The sequence below is a fragment of the Cupressus sempervirens genome, chromosome 8 (genome assembly GCF_028749045.1).
Source record: "Cupressus sempervirens isolate cs-2001-9-10 chromosome 8, ASM2874904v1, whole genome shotgun sequence".
NCBI classification, from domain to species: Eukaryota; Viridiplantae; Streptophyta; class Pinopsida; order Cupressales; family Cupressaceae; genus Cupressus; species Cupressus sempervirens.
In genome coordinates, this window is record NC_143125.1 from 149,389,244 (window position 1) to 149,409,357 (window position 20,114).

General features: G+C 33.6%; 2 protein-coding genes across 3 annotated transcripts; both read right to left on the reverse strand.

The window, feature by feature from the left end:
* Positions 1 to 7,260: 7,260 nt before the first annotated feature.
* LOC149541985 (uncharacterized) lies at positions 7,261 to 8,402 on the reverse strand. Its single transcript, XM_089795673.1, has 4 exons — positions 8,391 to 8,402; positions 7,847 to 7,972; positions 7,658 to 7,748; positions 7,261 to 7,519 (listed from the first exon to the last, which is right to left on the reverse strand). The coding sequence occupies exons 1-4, from the start codon at positions 8,400 to 8,402 to the stop codon at positions 7,395 to 7,397; spliced, it is 354 nt and encodes a 117-aa protein (XP_089651799.1). The 3' UTR covers positions 7,261 to 7,394.
* Positions 8,403 to 8,885: 483 nt separating this feature from the next.
* Positions 8,886 to 17,831, reverse strand: LOC149541986 (putative ubiquitin-conjugating enzyme E2 16). Of its 2 annotated transcripts, XM_089796146.1 has the most exons (5): positions 17,724 to 17,805; positions 12,265 to 12,339; positions 10,858 to 10,921; positions 9,473 to 9,534; positions 8,886 to 9,373 (listed from the first exon to the last, which is right to left on the reverse strand). In XM_089796146.1, the coding sequence occupies exons 1-5, from the start codon at positions 17,790 to 17,792 to the stop codon at positions 9,278 to 9,280; spliced, it is 366 nt and encodes a 121-aa protein (XP_089652272.1). In that variant the 5' UTR covers positions 17,793 to 17,805; the 3' UTR covers positions 8,886 to 9,277. The 2 variants fall into 2 exon arrangements, with proteins under 2 accessions (XP_089652272.1, XP_089652273.1); XM_089796147.1 differs by lacking the exon at positions 12,265 to 12,339 and having other exon boundaries at positions 17,724 to 17,831.
* Positions 17,832 to 20,114: the final 2,283 nt, after the last annotated feature.

The following is a 20,114-nucleotide window of genomic DNA, read 5'->3' on the forward strand; positions in this document are numbered from 1 at the left end:
AACATGCTATTGTGGTCTATTTTATTATTGTTTACTATAGTGATATAAGATATATAAGAAACCATTTGTGTGATATGAGATTCTTGGTTATAAAGTTTTTCATCCTTGAGGATATGTACATTATGTTCTATGGTTAGCATTTCCCATTCTGAACCATAGTTATAATGGAGATAAAACTAATATCATCTTTCCTTTTATCCTCTCTCTAAAACACTATTGAGAGATGTGTTACCCCTCCCCTGTACTAGAGATTAGTGTCTATCCTCTACTAACATGTCTTTAATCATGCCCTTCTACTAGTAGGAGCTTTACCAACCCCTAACTTGCTTGTAATTCTAAAATCTATGTTCATATCGAGCTTATTAGTAGTAAACTACTTAAAGAAGCTAAAACCGCTACCCACAAGAATGAGGGTAAATATGAGAGAACGACAATTAAATAAAACATGATGTTTTTGCATGAGAATTTGTTTGACACTACTTGCCCCAAGTGGAAAGCCCCAAATATAATTGCCTCTATCACTAAAGCTAGAAAACCCATCTTTAAGGGGAAATGTTTCACTTAGCTTGATTGGGGTGGGGGGGGTGTTCACTCTATCAAGTCCAAGCAAAGTGTGAAGAAAGTAAATTTAATGTTATAAGGGGTGGGGGGGGCAGGGGGTGCGCGGGGGGGGGGGAGGGGGGGATAATGAAGGAATCTCCGAGGAATGTAGGTCGTCTAGAGTTAAAATTCAAAAGGGAAAGGATAAGTTAGCTAAGGAGGAACAAGTTCTAGAGGATGACTAGAAGTATGCCTCTAAAGATTGTGAAGAGACCAATGACAACAAGGATGAGGATTACAACATTAAGAAAGAAGTGATGGGAGATTATGAAGAAGAAATGTCCATATAAATAGGTTCAATTTAGAAGACAGTCAAGTGGTTTCTACAAACATGTTTGAATTTAAGACACATATTAAAAGCCGTTATAGTACACTTTTTATTTTTGATGAGGCAAGTGATGTAGTGATTGAGTAATGTTATACTATCGATCAACAAAGTGTTGATGTTCACATCATGGACAATCATATGTTCAGCATGGATGCAACATTGTCTTATAAAAATCTATTATTTGAGTTTGGATTTGATCACTCACCTAAGTGGAGTTGGGCTCATCTTTCACCATCTATAAAGATTTAGTTTGATGTTACTATAGTTGGTAATGTTCCTGTGTCCATGGATTTTGACGTGGCTACACTTATTATGGATAAAGTTAGCATGAGTGCATATGGTTCTCATGTAGGTACATCTATTCAAGGGAATTTTTATTAGTATTCTAGTGTAGTATATATTATATGTGTAAGGATGAAGATATTTCTTGTGGGGTTTTCTTCTAAAGATATTCTAACTCCTACATCACGAGCATAGGTTTTGAATGCTACACTACAGGTTATGTTGTTGGTCCTGATGATGTTAGTGGTATGAAGTTGGTTGAATAATGATAGGGATGTCACATACAACTTCATTCAGGGTCTAGATGAAGGTTGGAGTTCATTGTGTTGCTGGATTGTGTAAGGGCAATAAATATCGGGGAGGGAGGACAGTAATGTCCCCATTTTTGTGAGCATGAGAATTTTAGGGATTAACCTATTATTGTGATACTATTGTTGGAAATGTAATATAGGCTAGGTGACTGAGAGGGGGAAGGGATGAATCAGGAACTAATAAAAATTATATTTTTATTCACTAACTAAACATTCAGTGGTCTAATTGCATGCATAAAAGATTAAAAGCAATAAAACATTCATAACACTTGACATAATATTTGATAACCCAAAAACCTTCCAAATAGAAAGTAAAGCTGGGGTAGGGATTATACCCACAAGCTTTATTACTACAATATAAAGTTAGCTTGTTAAAGCTTACAATTGGTCACTTCTGGCGATCTTCCCTATTAGGAGTAATAAGGAATGTTAGGTCCACCTTGTGGAAGCATTTACCACATACAATAAATTATACACTTTGTTAGGAGATTTGGAAAAGACTATTAAGTCTACCTTGTTAAAGGATTTCACTGATACACCTATTAGGATGAAGCAATTGATGATCTTAGATCTATAACTTGGTTTGTTGAATGAGATTCCTTTGAATCAATGATCACCTGACTATGATAGATTAGTCTTTGTCGTTTCCCTTATACTACTTGTAACCTTCTTTAATACACACTCATGCTTCTTGTGCTTTGTCTCATACTCTCATTTTTTGGATATGATATAATGCATTACATATATACCAATCCATTTATTTCTCTCTAGATTTAGCTACAATACCTAATTCAAACAATCTTCATACTCTCATTTTTTGGATGTGATACAATGCATTACATATATACCAATCCATTTATTTCTCTTTAGATTTAGCTACAATACCTAATTCAAACAATCTTCACATATGAGATTCCTTTGAATCAATGATCACCTGACTATGATAGATAAGTCTTTGTGGTTTCCCTTATACTACTTGTAACCTTCTTTAATACACACTCATGCTTCTTGTGCTTTGTCTCATACTCTCATTTTTTGGATATGATACAATGCATTACATATCTACCAATCCATTTATTTCTCTCTAGATTTAGCTACAATACCTAATTCAAACAATCTTCACAAATTTGACTAGCTATTGAAACCTAGGTTCTAAAGACAACTCTCTTATGTTCTAATACTAAAAAAATATTGTCAACACTCGACAAACTTTGGTGCTCAGTTGACATTGAAGCTCGGTCCATACTAATCACTTTGAGTAGGAGGAACTTGGTTAGCACTTGATCTTTTAGTGAACACTGAAGAGCTCGGTAGATACTGGATACTCAGTTGACGCTACAAGGCTCGGTCAACGATACATTCTTCATCACTTATGCTAAAAGGCTCGGTAGACTCTGCTAAGCTTGGGTGACACTACACTTTTCCATTGTAGTTTGGTAGACATTGCAATGCTCAAAAAACACTGGAATCTATCTCATATATTTGATAGACACTATGAAGCTTGGCATGAATTGTAATTTGCCTGATTGACTTGAAATCAGCTAAAACACTTGATTTTCACTACTAATAGTATGATAAGCTCGATAGCAATTGTAGAGCTTGGTAGCAGTGTAACCAATTGATTAAGTGTTAAGTCACTTATAGACAAATGAAATGACCATGAGGTCAATAGTCTCCCCTTTAGCATTAGTGACAAAAACACTTAACATACAAAAAAATTGAATACTCAGAATACAAGTGAAAACTCCCCTTATTAACAATTTGTGACTTCAACTTGGTTTTGACTAGTGTTTGCTGATGTAGCTCGGTAGCTTCTTACTTTTATTTTTATTTTTCAAATTTTTTTTTGTAAACCCATTTACATCTTTGTACATCTTTCATACATATTTTACATGGGTTTCCTTCCTTATTACAACTCCCACAGACATATATCTATGGAGTATGATAATAAAACTCCCCCTTTTTGACACAAATGGCAAAAAATACAAAAAAATAAAAATTTACAAGCTTACACCAAAACATGAAAGAAAATAATTGTGTACCTTCAAAATTATGGATATTGTCTTGTCCCAACTTTCTTGTAGTACCTTTAAACTAAGCAATGCAATTTGTACTTTAGCTAATAGCTCCATCATATGATCTGCTATAGAAAAGTTATTCTCATGGATCAATGTTTTTGCATGTGCTATATGTTTCTACATTGCATCCATGTCAAACTATAGAAGTAATGAGGAAAACCAAATTCTTGGAGAATATTAAGAAAAAAGGGTTGCTTCGTCCTTCCATATGCTTTTCCAAAGTCAAGTAGCACAATGGAAAAAACATTCCCATTAGCTTTAGCCTAGTGGATTTCTTCTCGACTAGTAATGATATTCTCTAAAATATATCTTCCTCTAATGAATCTCATTTCGATGACTGGAACAATATTCTTTAGAATGTTATTCATCCTTATGACCAAGAGTTTTTCAATCATCTTATAGGAAATATTCACTAAGGTGATCTAGTCTCCAATTCTTAACTTAAGACTTGTCTCCATTTTTGTCGATTAATGTAATTACTCCTATATTAATCTTTTATCCAAGAGAACCCTTCTTGAATACGTCCTCACAAAATTCAGAAGTCTTAAAAAATTGATCCATTTTTCTTCTATTTGTAGAATCCAATAGGAAGGTTGTATAACTTTATGGATTTCATATTTTCCATTAAGTCAATATATTCTTTGATTTTTATTAGTTCAATATTTTGAGTTAACAATTTGTCTTCATCCATAGATACTTTCTTAGGGATTAGATTATATCATTGTAGATGTGTTGTTTTATTCTCAAACCTATGTTTTGTGGAAAATCAAGCTTTATCAAAATTACTATTGGGTGAGTTGAAAGAGGAACTAGAGATCTTAGTAAATGTTTGTAGGACTTCAAATTTTGTGGATAGGCTTATTAAAGCATTAACTAAAAAAATTATAAAGCAAAGGTGGATATTTCTAATTTTAAAGGTGAGTTAGATCCAAGTGTTAGAGAAATACTTTGAGGTGGAAGAGATGGACGAAGATAATCGAAAAAGAGTAAAAGTTTTTGCCTCCAACTTGAAGTCACATGCAATGCTATGATCGGAAATGTGCAAATTTTGAGAAGACGGGAAAAGAAATGCTAAAGCAATGTTTAACAAGGTAGATGACCTTGAAGCCAAATCATTATTTTATGAGTCAAAAGATGAACTATTGAACTTACTAGGTGTCGCTAGGGCTTCAAACCCTTTAGATAGGCTTTTTGAAGCATTAACTAAACAAACAAACAAAAATCTATGTTAAAGATGAGCTCAATCTTGATATATTCCTAAATTATATTCAAGAGTTTGATAAGTACTTTGAGATCAATGACATAAACAAAGATTATCGAAATAGAGAAAAAAATTGTCTCCAAGTTGAATTTGCATGCAATATTATGGTGGGAAATGTGCAAATTTTGAGAACATAGAGAAAAGTAGAACTTCGGCCTAAGATGTTAACATATCTAAGAGCTTAATTATTGTCGTCATATAACCAACAAAGTTTCCTTAATTTTTTTTATTAGTAACAAATAGATCAATCATTATAGACTTGCACAAAATAGCTTATGAGGTTGCAAGTTTAAAAGGATATTCAAAGAGAGTGAAGGGCAAGCAACACCCCTATCATAATGTATTATTCAATTTCTACATTTATATTTCAATTATTTAATTTTTACGCATAGAATGACATTATATATATAATAAATTGAAGAGGCTGGCATGATTTAGTATGATTTTTATTTAAATGTAAAAGATCAAGAGTAATTAGCTAAATGTGCTAACAAAGATTTAAATCTTTCTAGAAAATCCATTTAAATTTTTAAAAAATACAAATAGTATTAGTAATTATATGTTTTCTTATCCATAACACACCCAAGTCAAGATTAATTATTATTATGATTATTAATAAGTTTACAATTCATTTAACATCAAAATTAATTACGAATAAAATTAAGATTAAGATTTTAATTATTTAAAAAATCAAAAACAAAATTAACTAAGCTTTCCAACTTGAAAAGTCCCTTGTAAATGTCTTCCTTCTTTATGTGAACCCCATCATCTTCTTTTGTGGAAAAAGATAGAGGTGGTCAACCTATCCATTACCCATGGACTAAACTTAGAAGTTCTATTGACCTTCCTCTTAGGTCCATAACTTTCGTCCTTACCTTATTTAGGTCCTCTTTTAGCACCATGCAACCATCAGAGCATTCGAAGAGATTACTTTTATAGGTTCTGGTACCCCTATCCTCCTCCTTAGGCATCATGTGTACAAGTTTACCTATTCATCCCTCTATTTCCACATATTTCTTCTTTAATCTATTCTTCATCTCTCAGACATTATCCATGTATCTCTTCCCCCTCCCTCTGTATGTTATTTATCATATCTATTCTATCTACTTTATACTAAGTACACTACTGGCAGGAACTATGGCACATTGCGTCTCTTATTTAATACTATTTCAAAATGCTGATACTAAAAAATTATATAATTTAAAGCAGAAATGCAAAAATCTATAATGAAAAACCAGTCAATATTATTGTTTATGTTTCTTGTTACATATAATTTGATTTTGAATATCTTATACGTTTTATTAATTTTCCTGAAAACTGTATTATCTTATACATTTTATTTATTTATTTTCTGAAAACAACTTTATTTTATTTCCATAAGCGAGATATATCACAAAGATTAGTGAAAACTGGACAATATCACAGGGACTTGCCTGCAAAGAACAGAGGCCATGAGAACAAACACAAAAAAAAAATAGAGGTTCAATCTACAACATCGAAGATTGTATGAATATTAGTCCTCATCTTTCTTCACTAATTGCCACATAATAGTTGCATTCAAACTAAAATAATTTCAATTTCATTCAAGGCCGGTTGTTAAGGAGCATGAGATTGATAGAATTCATCTTTCTTGTGATCATAGACTACTTTTCAAACTTCATAAAACAAAGTCAATGGCATAAATTAAGCCGAACCCTTGATATTCAATCCCAGGGCAATCCAAGAAGAAAAAACAATAATAATCCCAACTCCAGGTCATTCTTAGAGGCCTCCAAACATCAAAAGAGTGCTTAAACTTGACTCAAATATATGTTTTCTGTACAAGAAATTTCAAATGCTACACAAGTTGGATCTGATGAGAAGATGGATAGTGAAAACAATATTGAGTTGATAACATGCATTTTTATTCTATTCTTGGTTTTGATTTGCTAGCAATTGGCTAGAGAGAGTCAACCAAACCATTCCAATCAAATGCAATACGGTTCACTGAGATTGTAACTAGGCTGATGCCCCGGTGCAGCCCTTTCCAAAGCCCTTAGTTTGTTAGCTTCCATGTGTGCTTTTTGTTCTTTGGAAGTCTGGGTCTAATTCATTTCTTTATGAGCATCATTCCCCAATGGTTGAATGCCCTATTCCTCTTGAGTATGCATAGTGGGTGATGACTGACTGGCAACATCAGTGTCTGGAACAATCTTTGAAGATGTTGTCTACTAAAAATAATGTTATTACAACACATAAATTATAGACATAAAATGCTAAGCAGCATGGAAGAACATTACCCTATACATTGATGCATGTATCAGTACGCTTAAATTTTACAAAGTGCACTCCTAACTAGAGGCGATCTGTTGTTTCCAAGCAAACAAAATACATTGCTCGTCAAGAAAATTTAAATTGAAAAGAAGTCACTCAATTTTATAACCCTAGCTCTTATTCACATTGTCATATTATTGTGTTCTATATGTAGAATTGAGTTTAACAAGCCTTTAAGCATAGCTAAGGAAAAAAATCAATCAATTACAATATACAGTTTGTCAATTTACCTCTCCTGTTGCTTGCCTGTACAGTTCATCAAATAAGTCCTCTTCAATTATATCATCTTCAGCAACATCTTTCTTTTGCTCCCCTTCGACTTCAACTTCACCATCTACCATATCATCTGGAAAACCCAAACTAATTTTGATTGGTAGGGTTTCTAGGAGCACTGAAACTATGATCAAAATGCCACAATAATGATTTGGATTAAATTTAGAAGAACTCTATCTTGAATCTAATAAATGAAATAAAATGGACCAACCATCTCCAGGAGTTGGCTCAGTAGGAGGCTCATGCAAAGTTTTGGGATTCTCTCCATTAGCTACCCTCTCTCTCAGCTCTCGGAGGCAGGTCTGAAAGGGTGCCCAAAATTGGTATAATCAGCAATATTTTAAGGGCTTAAATTTATGTGAAGAAAAAGGCACGGACGAAGAAGAGAAGGGATACATACCCTAACACGTTTGGTGCAACCAACCTTCTCAACTCTATCCACAAAGTAGGGAAACGAGACAGAAGGTAATATGAGTGAGTGGCAATGCATATAGGCCTCCATCAAGTTACCTAGATCGATTACTTGCTTTCAACAAATCTAGATATAAACACAAACAGTAAATAAAAAATATAGAGCAAGAAAGGATAGGTTTCTAGAGGTTCCAGGTATATGCTGGTTAAATAGCCCACATTGCAAGAATGAAGCCTGTGAGGAGGGATGGTTCAGATCCTTTCAGTTAAGCAAGATGACTATTAATGAAAAATGGTTAAAATATTCACAGCGCAATAAGAAAGCCCGCAATGAGGGTTGGTTGAAGTAATCACACTGCATTGAAATGATCAACAAGTTGAATAGGTGGAAATTTCTACAATGCGGTGAGATGGCCTAAAAGGTAAATTGACTCAAATTCTCAAGTGCCTTCCAAAATAACACTGTAATATAGTTTAGATTTCTTGGTCTATCTGACATCCCCTTAAATATTTTTGGGGTCTTGGGGTCATACTCTTCCATCCATTACCAAGTCGGCTCGCCAACATGCCCCACCAAGTCCCCAAGTCAGCTCGCCAAGACTACTATTCAAGTAGCACGAGTACATGTGCCCATACAACCTAAGTTTTCATGCATTTGCACTTTCAATAACATTGAACCACTTCAAAGCTCTTTCTATGTCTACCTATGGATTCCTAACAATATTTTACATCATTCAAGTTCTGCTTGCTTCCACTACAACATTTCCAAGAAAATCTAGCATAATACACCCAAAAATCTACTTATCATAGATATGAAGAACAATATTACTCCAGGTCATCACTATCGCTACAGGAAACAATCATAGTTTTTAATGCTGGCAGAATCATAATTGTGTATGCAAAAACAAAAGACAACGTTGTCTAATAGACATTGACCTTAAATTCATCAATTAAAAGAGGGATATTGACTTGCCAAATCACAATTAGGGGTATGCAACAAAAGGCAATGCTACCTAAGCACAACTGGAAAATTCATCAATTAAAACAAGGGCTTGCATTAATTAACACTTTGGAATCTCCCTGCCAGATAAACATTTTTTTTCCATTCCATCCAGACATCCCAACCAATGGATGTGATGGTAGGTATTCACTATTCTTATTAATGTATTATATCATTTGTAATATTTACCAGACAGAATAAATTGTCCCCTGCTTCCAAAGCCTCTACTTGGTGAAAGCTTGTTTGCAAACATTACACAACTAAGAGACAGAGATAATAGCTGCTCTTTAGGAATAGCAGTGAAAATACATCTTTACAGAACAACTGACCATGAAGTCTAGAAATAACTCTAAATCAAAACTTGTGAACTGGTCCAAAACACTTGCGAAATGACCACATAGAAAATTTCAGCAGTTATTGTTATGCCTTGTCATCATGGAACCACCCGCGAGTCTCTTTTGGGGATCTTCCATTTCTACAATTTTTGACACAGCGGTCATTATCTGGGGGCCTTTGCTGCATTGCACAAACACTTGAGTATTACACTTTGTAAACCAATCATATAAACATGTATCTAACACAATTGCACATAGAACTAAAGGAATCAAAACAAACCTTTGCAGTAGAGCTAGATAACATTGAAAGAATGTTGATCCATACAGAGCCAACAGTCATAGCTGGAGACCAGGAATCATATAAAATATATGTACCCATAAAAAGCAAATGAGTGAGTAAACTTCGAGAAGCATCCTTAGTGAGCATTATCATAAAAGTTGCTCATTGACAATAATTTATAACCATATGATATGGCTAGCTTATGGAAACAAAGTGGCTAGATTATAAGCAACTGTTATATTTCTCTCTATATGGCTTTGACATTCCTGAGAATGCTATTCATTTCTAAAACAATCTTAAATTTCAACCAGGAGTGGTTCCTGTTGATATGCAATCTAAGCGAAACTGAAACAATTGTTGTGAAAGGGATGTCATGATTTCTTCAAGAAATCAAAGCAAATAAGTACTATAATCAAATTATAGACCACGAATTTTCCTTAAACCTCAAGCTCTTATGGTAAGTGATGACCTTAAGCATAAAAAATGATGAGCCATGAAGTTACTTCAAAATTGCTGCCATGTAAACCAATATGAAAGGGTTAATCAACAACAATTGGAGCCCATTTAAGCAAGACAAATAAAACACTAAGCCCATAGGTAAATCATAAAACAGTTGAGCATTTTCAAAACATGCTGAAAGATCTCTGACAAGTAAGCTTTGTAAATACTACAGTGGATGCAGTACACAATAAAAATACTTAACTAAAAATTAATTGATGAATATCAAAAATCAAACAATCACATTTATATGAAATTGATTTCCCCATCCAAATAGAAATTTGTGATCATCCTAAAGCACACTAAAGAGTTATTTATATGGCATTTGACAAAGGTTTCAAACTTTGAAATTACAGTCACAAACATATTAGCTTTTGAACTGTAAAATAGTGGCATTGCATATCCTACAACAAGCAAAACATTTTGATATGAGGCTAACTGGGATGTTCATTTTCTGTTTGCTCTTTCAAATCAGTTTTAATAGAGTTGGAGATTATAGTATTATACAAAACAATACTTTATGGCTAATCAAGGAGAAAAGAGTTCAAGACATAATTTTAAACTAATTTGTTTCAATGTATGAGTCGTGAGAACATTTACATGATAAGAAGATGAATAAAATACAACACACAATTTTATGGCAAGTTGCTTCAGTTATCAATATGGAGAATATCTACAAAAGATGTGCCAACTTATCCGAGACAAAAACAAAAATAAATCTAATGGAATGAAGATTGTATAGAATAATAGTGTAAAATAAAAATCATAATAGAATAAAGAATGCAACACAAAACATAATTATATACCAAGCTGCTTCCAATAGGGGTACCAATTTCATCCAAACATAGAAACCTGGTTACTACATTCAGTGGCAATAAAATGCATACCTAGACATATATGCCCATTGTTGTAAATGTTGGGATGCAAAGGAGTTGGCTGGAGGAAAATAACCTGCACAATTAAAAACCATACATGTTTTGTTACCTACTGGTTTTAGAAAACTCAAAACACCCATTAGAAACAGCCTCACATATCCTATTTTTCTAAATATTGAACTATCAATTCGATTCTTCCCAGTAGCCCATAACTCTAGAACACATTTGGAAACAATGTAGCATTACAATATTAGGGTCCAATCAGACATGAGTCGTGATCTTGAAGGAAAAATCTTTAAAATGATGTCCATGCTTACCCCACAAGATGTGAAATGGGGTCGATAACTTGACCCAGATTTAGCACAATAGAAAAAACAAAAAAAATCCCATTATCAGTTTCTTAGGCACAGATTAAAATCTTTTTGGAGGTTAATTGGCTATTAGTTTTGATTATTTACTTCATTCCATATGAAGAACTATGGCCTCATAAAACTTTTAAATAAAACGCTCTCACATGCATCAAACATCTCTAATCAGAACCAGTGAGAAATATGTACACAATACCCAACATAGCTGATTTTGGATTCAATTGTGTGAGAATCTTAAGTATCGATGATTTGGATCACTCTATGATCCATCTCTACCATGCTAGAAAGCTCGGTAAAATGAAAAACTCATACTATTAAATCTACAAATAGCAGCTACATTTACAGTATGAGAATTAAACATTGGATTTTCATAAAGAGAATGTGTTTTTAACATCCAAAATCACATTATAGCATTTAAAGTCTTAAAAAAGTTTGAAATAAATAGCTAAGAAAATTCACGACACTCTTGTATGTTTTGTCAATAAAATCTTGTGTTCTTATAATAGTATCTTGGACGATTTCAAACATGTGTGTAACCATATCAAAATCATGTTCATTGATCTACATTTGTTCCTCATCTAATTCATTAAATTCCCTATCAAGATCATCAAACCAATTTTGATGCTTTTGATTTTGCAGCAATGGTGGAAACATAGGCGTTCTCCTGGAAATACTTGATCTTCTTCTTACATTCATGCACTCAATCAAGTCTCTTTGTCGATGAATAGTGTGACCAAACCCATCTCGTACAACGTGAAATGGATTTGCACTTGGATGGTCTAATCCAAGTTGGGATGAGACATGTCTACTCTCAAGCTTATTTGACAAGTCCTTTAAATTCTTATTAATGAAAGCAAGTGTTGCCAAATCAGACACGTGAGTTGAAATTTCTTGTAACTTGTCCAACTCTTGTGTTATTTGTAGCCTCATTTCTTTTAGTGTAGTTTCACCTCTATTTCCAGCAGTCTACAAAAATAATGCAAACATATTTTAGAAATTATATAATCAAATAATCAGAATTGGAATAGCAAAGATATGGTTATAAATTCACCTGTATGGGCATAGAAGAATCCTCCAAGAGTTCGCAATTTTCATTATTTACAATCTCTTCAAATGCATCGGTTACCTACATTCATATTGCAACACATTTAAAAAATTTAAAACATGTAGTTTACAAATAATTGTATATCAATATAATAAAATACTCAATGTTTTTTAAGTACCAAATAATTAGAGAGATTGTTGGAGCATCCTTCTTCTATAGAACCAATTGTATTGGAAATATTATCAACGTCTACATCCAAGTTGTTAGATAGATTTTTCCTTTGTCTCTCTCTCGTCAAGTTAACCTTCATCACATGCTTACACATGTATCCTTGTATCTAAAATTTGCAAGAGCACATAGATAAACTGGGTGAGGAGCTATACACTTCATATCGAAAATTGGAATTGCTTTCACTTGTCACCCATGCTATGTGATCATTAGTGTCATTGAATATAACATGCTCATCTGGAATTTTCATAGCTCGAACCCAAGATGTATTTTCAATTTTTTCAATATCAAAGTTCCTATAGAAACCATGTTTTTAACTAACTTGCATCCACCAATAATAGACATAAACATGTGTTGATAGTTGATGTACCAACCAATCAACACAACGATTTGTAGCACGCTCGATTGTTTTCAAGAATCGTCTCTTTAAGTGTGAATGGTAAGACTCTATGGCACCATTTGTCTCTTGTCCTGCATGTTTAAGTGTATGGAAACATCTAGCCCACATACTCAATCTATTAGACCATCGTCCCTTAAAATATTCAATGAATGAGGGTTGTGCATCTTTAAAGTCCTCAATAAAATTGCAAATCTCATTCTTTGATAAATCCTCATTTTTTGAATGATGCATGATAAATCCAATGCTATCAAACATCTCTTGTCTAATTGCATTATCTTTGACCTTTGCAATCAAGTTCTTTAGCCATGCATGTCTAACATGCCAAGTGCACAGATATAGATCACACAGAAACACTTCTCTGCATCATAAATACTTTCACTCAGTGTCAAATTTTATATTACAGGAGGCATTGAAATATTTTTAAAAATTAAAAAGGGATAAATGATTTAAAAAAAAACCTAATAGCTTTGATCTCAGCAGCTACATCATCCACCATGAATGCATTTAGTTTCCAATTAATATTCTTCAAGTGAACTTGTTGAAGAAGAATGTGCATCCAATATGTGATATCATGTGCACAAGATCTGGACACAATAATCGATGCCATAGGTACCCCCATATGCTTTGAGTCGAATGCAAGCATTATATACAATTGAAACTATCATAAGACATCAGCATAATGTATCAATACTATACTTTAAGTGTAAATATTTTGAAGTTAAATCTACGAAGCAATACACTATATACCTTCATCGCATTCGTACCAAATGTAGAATCCATGGCCTATATATTGTTATGGCCATATTGAAGCATCCAATCAAGTTGCTCTGGCAATTGAATCCCTAGCACAAATGGGACCTCTCCATCTCCATCAATAGTGGCACTATACTCTTGATATGCAAACCATTTGTCAAGGTTTGCCAAAACCCATTGTTGCACTGAAAGAGCATCACTACTATCGTACATGTATTTTAATGACTTAGTTTTGCGATCAATATTTGCAATATCATCCATCGTAAGAAAATCATCCCTAGAAGATTGACCCTCAAATATTGTCATCTTTTCATGCACCATTTGCTTATGTTTTTTATGCACTGCATCTGCAGGCATGCCAAGTAATAGCAATGACTCAACCCATTGATGTAATTGCTTACTAATAAATGGTGCAAAGAAGGACCTTGATCCAAAAAATGCATTGTTCATTTGACCATGACAAGGTATGCCACTCTTGTTCACATGTTGAACTTGATGGTACCATATCAATACATGATTTGGCCTATGAACCATGATTCGGGTGCTAAAATGACAGGTATAACCACATCGTGTATGTTTTCGACTAGGTATACTACCTTTCCCTGATTTGGGAACAGAGGAAGGATCAAATGGTGTTGCATCTTTTTCTTTATAGTCCTCTGGTCCAAATGTACACCAATACCTATGAAAATCATAAAGAATCTTCATATTAATAATATGCATAATTAACAAATGATTATAGACACTCTTTACTTTACAATTGAAGTATAAATAATCTTAGCTAGAATATTACTCTTACATGTTGTATTCCAGATAACTATTAATCCTATTTTTTGTATCAGAACTTTGAGAGGGCTTCCTTGAATGACTTTTGTGAAAGCATGTTGGATATGAGTCCCTTGAACATTCTCCCTCAATAAAATCTTTCAATCTATCAGCTTCAATCCAAGCTGAAAATAGTTATGAATCTTTTAAGTACATATTTTTTCCATGAAAGATCCAGATAAGAATATTTTTCGCTACATAGGCATTGAACTGCTTCGTCCATGATGCGAGACCAATCAACATCCATTTAATATACAACAAAAAAATATTAGAATCCAATTAGAAAATAACCAGACATTGTATAATACACTTGGTAGAAAATCAATATACTTTTGATAACATAACTAAGCATGCAATACATATATAATACTTGGTGCAATGGTAAACATACCAACACTATCAACCACCATGGAGGTAGTGGACAAACAAAAGAAAGTATTGCACAACATATCAATTCTAACAAATATTGCAGATCCCAGTATATTGTCTTTAGGCCAGTCTCTCTTTTTGTTAGGTGTTGTTGTTCTTGGTTCATGTGATGTCTTCCTTTTCTTACCCCCCTTTCATAGGATTCCTGGTCTGCAATCTATCTCATTTCTCCTCATTTTATTTTGGATGCGTCCTCATGGTGGATCACATAGTGTGATCCAAAAGGTTGATGAGAAAAATTGTTCTCACAATAAATCCAGAAAATAAACTAATAATTTATATTCGGGTTATGTATATAAGTTGAAAGTTGAATACACTGTTGCATAGCAAGGGAACCCAATAATCTGTGCAAATTGTTGAGCTAGTTGTTCTTAATTGAATGTTTCAATATTACTTGCTCTTTCTTGAGACAGTTAAATAAATTGAGATACTCTTTTCTTCATAATCATATGGCTTATTGTTAACATTCTATTGATGTAGTGATGTGTATTACATGAACTCTAACTGGAACAAGAGAGAATGGCTTTATTTATTTGGGAATTGCAGGCCAGGGCTTCATATTCAGGTGGTGAAAATAAAGGAAGAAGAACATCATATTGCAGAGGAAGTGAGGAATCCTAGCAAAGGGGTGAGGGCCTTCTCACCATGTTTGAGAATGATGAATGATACCATGTTTATCATGAGTGGTAATGCTAAGCCAAGCTATCGGTCACCGCTTGGTATAAACAGGGCAATATCAGCTGAATAGCATGGTGAAATTCACAAATCATAAGCAAAACATTTCTATGTGGTTAGTTTGATTTTGGCAAGAAATACAGTTTTTTAAGATCTTTCAAGCTTTAATGGAAGGTTTTGAAGAGTTTGCATTCAATGAAACCATTCAGATGTAAGAATTCAAGTCTAGTTTTAATGGTTTCATGGAGTCTTGGACTTTGTAATATCATGTATAGAGACACCATTTTGGTAAGCTCTATTAGATTGGTTTTACTACATTCAAGTTACATGGTTGTCAATTGCTACAAATTGTAACATGATGTAACTATCATGCTCTTAGATGTTATCTCAGAAGGATAAACTTGTAATTAACTTTCTTTCAATGTAAGGAGTAACCATTTATTAAAATAGTATTACAAATTCATGTGACAACTACATCAAGATTTTTTGCAGATCTGGTGGACACATAAATCCACCAATTAATTCTCAATGATTATCTTAACCTGATGTATATACATCTTAACATAAGGAAAACTGAATTGAGCTTGAAAATGACTTCCCCTATTCTTTACTCTGTTTCATGAACATTGTTCTGTGCTTGCTCTGCTTTTTGAATTTCAGGCGTCAACAAGGTAATTTTTAAGATCAGCAAGAATGAAGATTAGAGAACCTAATATCAATAAGGACATCTATTAAAGCATTCGGGATAGAGAATTTTTTTCAGATGTTGCCACTAGAAGTCTACATGAACATGCATGCGAAATCCGGACAAGTAGACAAAGCATGTAAAAGTTCAGATAGAATATGTAATAATCACTGAAAATGCACAAATGCACTATTTTGGTCATAAATTGATATATGCTTCTGTGGTGTTCAACATTAATGGAGATGGTCGATCTTTACAATCATTATCTTTAGAATGTCTAAATCAGTGGTTTAGGGGGAGGTTGAAACATCCATGAAAGCATAATGCAAGTTTGAAGATAAAATAGCAAAATGGTTGATACACGAAAAACGTGGAATCATACATATTGGACCTAAATTGTTTGACAGAAAGTTTCCAAACAGATGTCATCTCAGGGAATTAAATGAAATGATTGTAGACTGTACCCAAAATTTTGTGTGGAGCTCTTGAGATCTTTGAAATAATGAAGCTTAGTTTACGAGCTGAGATCATGTATCAATTATAAGAAAAGTATTTCCTTTGTGCTGCAAAATTTGTTCTTATAAACATCTATGTAAAATAGAGAAACCAGTTTGTCACCGATTTAGGTTGTGAAGTACCTCTTAACTGTCGATGGTGAAAGAAAGACTATATTGAAGGCACTCTCACGATGAACATGAAAAATGTTAGAAATGTCTCAAGAAGAATGCCTTGATGAAACACAATGCCATGAAATGCAATGATTGCAGGAAATCTAAACAAAGTTGACAAAATTGGTATAGCAAAGGAAGGCATCTGTGTAGTTACAAAATCAAGACATTAATTTAATGTTGTGAAGAGAATTATTTGTTGGCAACCATAATGGAAAGCAAACAATTGCATTCGGTATGTTAAACAAGCATGTGAGGAAGCTATAGTTGAGAATGATTTCTTTATTATTATGACTACAAATGGTGTTGTTGAAAAAACACTTGAAGAGAAAGATAGAATGTATGAATGTTTTGATTACTTGATGTCATCAAAGGGTTTGATTCTTCCACGCATTCAATCCCAAGACCAAAACTAAGCCACATTATGTCTAGGTTATATCTAGAAAATGACTTCCCCTGTTCTTTACTCTGTTTCATGAACATTGTTCTATGCCTGCTCTGCTTTTTGAATTTCAGGCATCAACAAGGTAATTTTTAAGATCAACAAGAATGAATATTGGGTTGGATTGTCCATTAGAAGGCATTCTTCGAAAACTATCTTGATTTATTCCTTGAATTTGAACACTATTGGCATACAAATAGTATTAAGACTAATCGTGCATAGGTTGATTTTTTTCAAAGGATTAGTGGCATGTGTAGATAACCATGAACTATTCTCTTTTGGCAGCCATGGATTGTGCATGTGATTTCTGTAACCTATTTCTGCAATTGTAAATGGAGAATATTATTTAAAATTACATACCTTGAATTGCCTAGGAAAAAACTTGAACAGTGCCATTGTGAAACGAATTGAAAAATGAATTGAAATCATGGTAAAAGAAATAAGAAATCTAGACATGGTGGTGTAGTGCATGCAAGACAGAAGTGATTAAAGCGTTTAATGATAGTGGGTGGAAGTCGGTGGATTAAAAACGTAACAATCACCACGGGAGTAGTTGGATTTCATGGTCGGTTCACGGTCATAGAGTAACGACGTTACAAAGGGTCGTAACTTGGAACATTATAGAGGAGATGGGGGACGGAGATGGGGAGTGGACCCCACAGTACCACACTAAGCAGTCAACGCTTAGTGTGCTATGTGTTAAGCCGCACAGTGGTAATATTGCATTTACGATTGAACTTCCATCTACAATGCTTAACACCATTTCATAGTTCACATTGAAATCTTTAGCTAACCTGTAAACATGTGACTCTCTTGATCTCTCCTCTATTTTTCTGTTGGGCTTAGTGCACCCCAACTCTTTAAAACTTACAATATTCATCTTCTAATGATGAGAGGTAGCCTTAAGTGCAGTATCGGTATCCCATCCAGATCTAGGGTTCGCTAGGGTGATAGAGGGATCCAAGTCTAGTGGAGTGGATGTGGCCTGAGCCCTGGTGGGAGAGAAGCCCCAGAAGTGGGTCTTGTGATTTATAAGTCAAATTGATCAGTGACAGGTCCAACGCGCCATTTTGTACATACAATATGACATTCTCATCAATTCATATATGTGTGCGTTAATCGCCATTCTCTGTATGGAAAATGCATACATTTCTATCCCCATTTGTGGAAACCTTTGAGTGCAATATGAACTCATCTCCTCTTGAATCTTCTTCACAATCATAAGATAAGCTAGTAGACCCTTCATTTATAGAGTTCCCACCAAGTGCATTCCTTGTATTTTTATTCAGCTACTTGAGCTCCTCTATGCGACACTTCTGTCAATTTAGCTCTTGTATGACATTTGTTAGTGTGGACATTTTATCATCCTTCTACAAGAAATTTTTGAAAAACACCATATGATCATCAATAAAAAATGAAGCCATCCTTAAGCTCATATGATGGAAGTTGTTGAGAATAGAAGGAAGCCCATACAAAAAATTAGATAAAAAGAATTCTACCTTAAGATTATGAAGAAGAAGAGAATGTGGGGAGAAGAATTCATGATTTAATTTAATTATTCTATTGTGCTCAACAATCCTATGTGTGGGCGGATATCACTCCTCCAACAACCCATTGTTTTCTTCATAATTTAACCTCTTTGGTTTCTATGTGCATCCTCTAGAGTAACGTTTTTCTCATTAAAGTAGACAAAACAACACAAGAAAAAAATGAGTGGTGATATTCATATTTTATAATTAGTGAAATGACTATTTGTATTCGAGTCCCTTGCTCTTCCAAATCGATTGTTGTTTAGACTTCTATATTTTATTTAAATTATAAATGACATGCAAAACGCTTAAAGCCATTTTTCATATTTATTGATTTTTTAATCTATTGTCAAGTAGACAAGGAGTTAATGTCAGTTTTCTATGGAAGTTATTTATTTATTTTAGAATGTCGCTTGATATGTGGAAGTTTATTTATTTATTTTAGAATGTAGCTTGACATTTCTTTTGTAACTGTTATCCAATCTTTTTTCCTTACACAGATTATTCCATGGAATATTCATGTGCTGGCAATTGTTTCTCCCATCGTATATGCCTCTCAGCATAATTAAGAATTTTTAAATACTTTTGTTAAGTTTATAGTTAAGACACTTATAAATAGCATGAATTAAATTTAAATTGGACCTTAGATGAAAATTTAAAAATTAAATGAAAAGTGGCAATATAATATAAAAATACTTACATGTAATTGGGCTAAAGAGCTGAGAGGAAGGTGCATTCTGGATTTTATGAGGTAAACTTGCGAGGCGTCTACATATTTATAATTTTCCTCTAGTCAATTGAGCAACAGGCCAGGACTAGGTTGGTGGTGAATCCGATCACTTTTGTAATCATGATTTGGATATTGTTGACACAATAAATGCTTAATTTGTGGTAGTAGACAGAAAGGAAATGCTATTAGTTGATGGGAGTAGATGTACGGCATCAAGCCTAGTGGCAGAGAATTCTCATAACTAATCCTCGCCAAAACTTAAAACACAAATTATGTCATTGTAGCAAAAAAAAATGCAAATGAAAAGAAAAAAGCACTTTTTGGAGTTTAACACCACGTGCACCACTTCCTGATAGTTAATGAGACATTACACATTGCAATCAAACTTTGTTGTATAATAGCCTATCGGCTAATTAGGAGGGTGGACTATCATAGTAGGAGAGGTTTCCTATCAAAGTTAAGTCTATTTTGTTTGTAACTTCATTTGTAAAA

What these genes read in the sequence shown, in the direction of transcription:
- LOC149541985 (XM_089795673.1), bottom strand. An exon ending in GTTGCACCAAACGTGTTAGG is followed by an intron (nt 7,749 to 7,846) that starts GTATGTATCCCT and finishes GCACCCTTTCAG; the next exon opens with ACCTGCCTCCGAGAGCTGAG. An exon ending in TGAGCCAACTCCTGGAGATG is followed by an intron (nt 7,520 to 7,657) that starts GTTGGTCCATTT and finishes TGGGTTTTCCAG; the next exon opens with ATGATATGGTAGATGGTGAA.
- LOC149541986 (XM_089796146.1), bottom strand. Translation starts at nt 17,792, where the DNA reads ATGATTTCAATTCATTTTTCAATTCGTTTCACAATGGCACTGTTCAAG. An exon ending in TTTTTCCTAGGCAATTCAAG is followed by an intron (nt 12,340 to 17,723) that starts GTATGTAATTTT and finishes ATATGAATGTAG; the next exon opens with GTAACCGATGCATTTGAAGA. An exon ending in CAATGGGCATATATGTCTAG is followed by an intron (nt 9,535 to 10,857) that starts GTATGCATTTTA and finishes CCTGGTCTCCAG; the next exon opens with CTATGACTGTTGGCTCTGTA.